General features: G+C 49.0%; 1 protein-coding gene across 1 annotated transcript in view; it reads left to right on the forward strand.

Moving 5' to 3' along the window:
• The window catches only part of ACACB (acetyl-CoA carboxylase beta), a 98,764-nt gene that overhangs the window by 58,176 nt on the left and 33,860 nt on the right, over nucleotides 1-6,728 (forward strand). Inside the window, 5 exon segments of the mRNA XM_012650160.1 lie at nucleotides 39-165; nucleotides 2,442-2,555; nucleotides 2,663-2,776; nucleotides 3,401-3,490; nucleotides 4,399-4,517. Of these exon segments, the coding sequence (XP_012505614.1) occupies nucleotides 39-165; nucleotides 2,442-2,555; nucleotides 2,663-2,776; nucleotides 3,401-3,490; nucleotides 4,399-4,517 (564 nt within the window).

The raw sequence follows: 6,728 nt of genomic DNA on the forward strand, positions 1-6,728 counted from the left end.
CTGAGCCTTACCCCTGTGTGGTCTTTTGTCTCCCCCGTAGCCCACTACGACAAGTGTGTGATAAACCTCAGGGAGAGGTTCAAGCCAGACATGTCCCGGGTGCTGGACTGCATCTTCTCTCACGCACAGGTGGCCAAGAAGAACCAGCTGGTGATCATGTTGATCGTAAGCAGGAAGGGTTCCCTTTACCCAAGCCGGGGTTGGGGCAGGACTCCGCAAACGTTTTCATAATAGGGCCAGAAGGTAAATAATTTAGGCTTTGCAGGTGGGTACGGTCTCTCTCCTGACCGCGCGACACTGCCATTGTACGGTGCAATTGAACTGGCATGGCTGTACTCCAATCAGACTTTGTTTACAAAAATCAGGCAGCGAGTGGGATTTGCTGGCTCCTGGGGAGACCATGCCTCACTCTTACAAAGCACCCACTTTGTGCCAGACACTCTTAAAGTCCTTTACAAATAAATATTAGCTCATTTAGTTCTCATAGCAACCCTGGAAGATGCGTACTGCTCTCACCTCCTTAGGGCAGAGCACAGAGAGGTGAGGTCACTCACTCAAGAACACCCAGCTCATAAGAGCAGAGCTGGGACTTGAACCCACAGTCTGGCTTCAAAGTCATGACCTATTAGGGGACTTTGGATCCCAAGTCTTGTGGTAGGTCTTTCATTTTGCCTTCTTGAAGAAGGTATGGAATTTCTTTGCTCTTATTTCTCCTTCTACTGGGTAATAATGAGCAGTCTTTTACAACTAAAGGTTTTTCTCCTTAATACGTCCCTGATGACTGGCTTGGAAGATGTAGAATCAGGAGAGTAGGGGAGACTTGGCCTTGGCTTATAGCAAAAAGGGCTGGTAAATTTTTTTCTGTAAAGGGCCCCAGATAGTAAATATTTTAGGCTTGTAGCTCTCCGGACCCTGTTGCAAGAGCTCTGCTCTTATAGCCTGAAAGCAGCTACAGACGATATGTAAATGAACGAGCATGGCTGGGTTCCAATAAAACTTTATTTACAAAAAACAGTGGGCCAAATTTGGGCCGTGGATTTATAGATAATTAATACCCTAACCAAGATGTACTCATAAATATTGGTATTTTTGTAAAGAATCACTTAAAAGTCTCATACAATAGCTTTTAATGGTGGCTGCACATGAGAATTACCTAGAAGGTGGGGCTGGGGGGCTCTTAAAAGATACAGATGCCCAGACAATTAAATCAGTTTCTGGAGCTGGAGTCCAGGAATTAGTGCTTTTTGAAAGCTTCCCCAGTGGGAAACTCAAATGTGAATTGTATGTTAGATTATATTATTGGTTTAATGTTCAATTTCTTTGGAGTTTTAATGGTTCTATGGTTATTACAAGTAGGAGAATATCTTTTTTTCTCAAGGAGACACATGCTAAAATAGTGGAAAGAATCATGGTGCCTTTCAAAAAAGAAAGTTTGTGTGTGTGTGCACACGTATATGCTTATTAGAGAAAAATCAAATGTGGCAATCTGGGAAGAGTTTAACGATGAGTGGATTTAGATGAGTAGTATTGGGGTTTTCAACGTATTGATCTTCAGTTCTCCTGCAGGTTTGAAGTTTTTCAAAATTAATTTTGAAGGGAGGACTCTCCCAGGGATCGGATTAAGAGTATACAGTCAGGACTGGGAACTTACACCCAAGGAGATATCTACTCTTTGGGGAAATCTCATTGCTTTTCCAAATACCTCCTTTGAATGGAGCTTTCTGGAGTTTGAGTGTTTGCAAAGCAAAATGCACCTGTAATCTAGTGCGGTCAGCTCGCCAGAAAGCCTGGGGTCAGGTCTGTGGATTATTCTGCTGGTCACTATTCTTCGTGCACATAGTGAATAAAGATGTGAACTTACTAAAAATCACATACACCAGAGGACGGCCTGGGGAAGATGGGTGGCCCTCGGCTCAGAGAATTGGGACACTTGCTTGAGGCTTCTTGGCAAAGGAGGCTAAAAACGTTGAATCAGTTACAGTTGCGGGGTTATGCATGAGATTCATTATTATTCTGGCTTTTTGGGTTGCATTTGTTAGAAAATAGCAAGTTCTTTGTACCCGATGGTATTTGGTACTTAGAAGGTTCTCATCAAAGACTTTCAAATTGAATGATTACTTTGAAATGAAAATTTTTTGAGTCTTTTAAGGGTAACTAGTTTCTGAATATCAATTCAGTGGCCATAGGACTCCGTTAGTAACAAAACAAAACATGATGCTATGAACTACAGTATATGAGAAGAGATAGTTTCACACAAGTTAATAAGAAAAAAATGGTTTTGGGGGTTTTCCTGTATAGAAGGTAGTGGCCAGCTTTTTTAAGTGTTAGGCTGGGCAGCTGTCTGGCTTGCTGGGCAGCCGCGCTCCTTGGCCGAGGCGGGTGCTGGCATGTTTCTCTGGGGTGGAGAAAAGCCATCTGCATTCTGTTTTTGTCCCCCAAAGGATGAGCTCTGCGGCCCAGACCCTTCCCTGTCGGACGAGCTGACCTCCATCCTCAACGAGCTCACTCAGCTGAGCAAGAGCGAGCATTGCAAAGTGGCTCTCCGGGCCAGACAGGTAGGGTCTAAGACGCGGTCCCTGGGTGCGCCATCCCACGTCTGGCCCTCAAGCCCTCTCCCCTGGGAGGTCGGCTCACCCCGGCCCTCCGGCCCGTCCCCCTGCAGGTCCTGATTGCCTCCCACCTCCCCTCCTATGAGCTGCGCCACAACCAGGTGGAGTCCATCTTCCTGTCCGCCATTGACATGTACGGCCACCAGTTCTGCCCAGAGAACCTCAAGGTGAGGCCGTCTCCCTCCTCCCACCTTCCGCAGAGCACACACCACAGCCCAGGAGGGGCCTCCGTGGAATCTGCTCCCTTTGCCCTCGAGGGGCTCACAGTCTGGTACAGGGCCAGACACAGATGGCCCTGACACCAGACAGTTCAGCCCGGCATGGCAGAACTGCTGAAGGGGGTAGCAGGGAAGGCGCCGGGAGATGTGGGTGGGGAGCCCTGTGCTGCAGGGTGGGCCGTGTGGCAGGCAGCGAGGGCCCACCTGGTAGGTGCGGTTGAAAGAATTCAGCAGTGGTGCAGCATGTTTAGAAGCCGTTCTGTGGCCAGGGCCTGCCATCATCTTCCCAGGGCCCCCCAACCCCAGCCTCTGGCTCATTCACAAGCTCCCAGGTATCCCCATCAGGAATGGGGAGCCCTGCCTTGGGGCCAGTCACCCCAGTGTTCTTCACGGTTAGATCTTCGTGATCAGACGTGGGAGGAGTCCCATGCACTGCGGGGCACTGGCCACTCTCAGTGGTAGCAGCAAGAAGGACTTCTCCCCGGTTCCACTGCGCCCACCCATCCAGCTGGTGGTTAAAAGCTGTTCATAGTTGTTAATACTTTTCTTTGGTTCCCTTTTCATCACCCACAGAAATTAATACTTTCAGAAACGACCATCTTTGACGTCCTGCCTTCGTTCTTCTATCACGCTAACAAAGTCGTGTGCATGGCGTCCTTGGAGGTAAGCGGGAGAGGCCCAGAATGACAGCCCTGACCGCGCCAGTTCTAGCATTCGCCACCACCCACCCTGTGCCCATCCCTGGGCCACCCGCCTTTCGATCGTGATCTTATCATTCTCTCTACTAGGCGGGCACTACGCCTATCCCCGTCTTAAACAGGGAGGAACTGAGGCTCAGAGAGGCTCAGAGAGGCGGAGTGACTTGCACAAGGTCACACAGCTAGGAAGTGGCAGAACCAGATTTCGTACTCCATCTGTCTTATTCCAGAGTCCGTGCTGGTAACCGCTGCTATCTCTGAGTCATTCCAGCAGGGCACGGTCACATAACTAACCCCCAAGAGCTGAGTCCAAGACACCTCCTCCAAACTGTAATCCTAGCACTCCGGAAGGCCAAGGCAGGATAATCACTAGAGGCCAGGAATTTGAGACTAGCCTGAGCAACTGGTGAGACCCCATCTCTATTAAAAAAAAAAAAAAGTAGTCACAGTCATTCAATTCCTTTGAAAGACTTCTGCTTAGAACGACAAGAGCCTGAAGGATCCTAGGTGACAATTTAAGGCGACTGCCCCGTGTGATAGGACGAGAAGGGCATGGCCAGCAGCAAACCCCAGATTAGAGCCAGGTTGTGTTTTGTTAGTCTCAGGAAATCAGAGTTTTTAACCTACTCTTCTAGAATCCTTTTAAGAAAATACGAGATGACATCTTGCGTGTTAACGTGACTCTCTTTGCGCCTGATGGTGGCTTTTTCTCCTCTCTTCGTCCTCTGGGCTCAGAGTCTTCACTTTCCGCTGTGTCTTTTAGACCCCGTGGGTCGCACAATCGGAAGGTTGCCTGAGACTTCTCACGTTTTGAGGATGCTCCGCGTGGCCTCCAAGAGAACGTCCGTCGTGTTAATACTTCTGCTCCAACAGGTCTACGTGCGGAGGGGCTATATCGCCTACGAGCTGAACAGCCTGCAGCACCGGCAGCTCCCGGACGGCACCTGCGTGGTGGAATTCCAGTTCATGCTGCCCTCTTCCCACCCAAACCGGTATGGAGCGGCACACGCCTGGGGATGGCCCGCGTTCCTTTTCTCCCTGACCCCTGCGGTCCCGTCTCTGGGAAGAGCCCTCAAGTATGTCTGGGCATGCTGAGGCCTCCCCGCTGCCCCATTTCCCCCTCTGTAAAATGGAGATGGTCCAGAGTCTTCCTCCTACATCTGAACTGCCCAGCATAGTAGCTGCTACCCACACGTGCCTGTTTAACTTAAAATGACATTAAAATTCAGCTCCTCCGTTGCACTAGCCACATTGAAAGTGCTCAGTAGCTGCATGTGGCTCCTGACTGCCCTATGCGACACTGCAGTTCTAGAACATTCTATCACCACAGAACGTTCTAGCGGACGGTGCGATCCTAGACCGTTGGGGAGAGCAAATGAGATAAGGCACATGACAGCGTTTAGGACAGTGCCTGCGTGAAGAAAGTTGTGGGATAGCAGCGATCCCAGTGACGAGTCTGAGCGATCTTGTTGTTGCCGTCCGGCGGCGTGCTGCCACGGGTGGCCGCCAACCACGCCGAGCGCTTCCACACTCTCATCTCACGCAGCCCTTGCCGTCTGTCGGCCAAAGTGTGCTTGCATCCCCGTTTACAGGTGGGAGCCCCGGGGCCTTCCCCGACACACGTAGGCTGAGCCTCTCACACGCGCAAAGTAGGAGTTTGAGCCCAGATCATGCTCTCGCCTGCAAATTTTTTTGCTTTTATTTGAGGGTATTATGAGGGTACAAACATTTTGGTTACATTTTATATCTTTGCCTCACCCAAGCGAGGGTTAGAGGCACGCCCTTCCCCTCTACGATGCTCCCGTGTCCTTTAGTTGTGAGTTTACCACCCCCATCCCCCTAATCCCTGGAGAATATTACTGCCATGTGAGCACCCTAGTGTTGATCAGTTAGTACCAATTTGATGGCGAGTACAAGTGGAGCCCATTCTTCTGACCTTGTGATACCTCACTTCGGATAATGGCCTCAAGTTCAATCCAGGAAAATATAAGAGGTGCTAGAGCACTGTCGTTTCTTATGATTGAGTAATATTCCATTGTATACATGTACCAAATTTTAATAATCCACTCACGAATTGACGGGCACTTGGGTTGTTTCCCCATCCTTGCAATAGTGAATTGTGCTGCCAAAAACATTTGGGTGCAGATGTCTCTATTATAGAGTGTCTGTTGCTCTTTTGGATAGATGCCTAATAGTGCTATTCCTGGATCGAATGGTATTTCTATTTTTAGCTCTTTGAGGTATCTCCAGGTTCTTTTCCACAGAGGTTGCACTAATTTGCAGTCCCACCAGCAGTGTAAGAGTGTTCCTGTCTCTCCACATCCTCGCCAGCATTTGTTGCTTTGGGATTTTTTTGACAAAGGCCAATTTCACTGGGGTTAGGTGATGTCTCATTGTGGTTTTGATTTGCATTTCCCTAATGATTAGACATGTTGAGCATTTTTTTTTATATGTTTGCTGGCCATTATTCTGTCTTCTTTTGAAAAGTCTCTGTTCATGTCCTTTGCCCGTTTATTGATGGGGTGGTTTGATTTTTTCTTGTTGATTTTTTTAAGTTCTAGATAGAATCTTGTTATCAGCCCTTTATCGGATGTGTAGAGAGTAAATATTTTCTCCCATTCTGTAGGCTGTCTGTTTGCTCTAATGATAGTTTCTTTGGCTGTGCAAAAGCTTTTTAATTTGATCAGATCCCATTTATTTATTTTTGTTGCACCTGCAAGTTCTTAAGGCAGCCTTCGCGGGCCCTCCGAGCCAGGGGTCGGGCGCGCGTGTTGGCTTGCCCGTGTCCGCTGCACTCTGCCCTACACAAGCCGCAGTGCAGTGGAGCCCCTGTGTGTTCTCACGCGGGGACGTCTCATGTGTCTGAGTCCCCCCAGCTCACGATCTCTTGTTTAATCTGTATTATTTCAGGACCCAAAGTACTGTTCTGGCCAGGTAGAGTGCGATAGCTTCTCCTGAAGCAGCTCCGCCTCCCTGGAGTTCAAAGCCTTTGCTTGTACTCCTCTCTCTCCTCTGGTTCGGTTCTCGGTGGGGGGGTTCCCCAGGCCTCGCTTGTGGCTGCAATGGTGTCCTCGTGATTTGGGGGTTCAGTTGATCAGATCTATACAGGCAACAGGGTTCATGCTTGCTTTTTCTTTTTTTTCTTTTTTTGGTGGTTGGGGGACAGCGGTATGACTTGCCAAGTGCTCTCTTGGAGCAGGGAT

This window comes from Propithecus coquereli, unplaced genomic scaffold (assembly GCF_000956105.1).
Source record: "Propithecus coquereli isolate 6110/MARCELLA unplaced genomic scaffold, Pcoq_1.0 Scaffold314, whole genome shotgun sequence".
NCBI classification, from domain to species: Eukaryota; Metazoa; Chordata; class Mammalia; order Primates; family Indriidae; genus Propithecus; species Propithecus coquereli.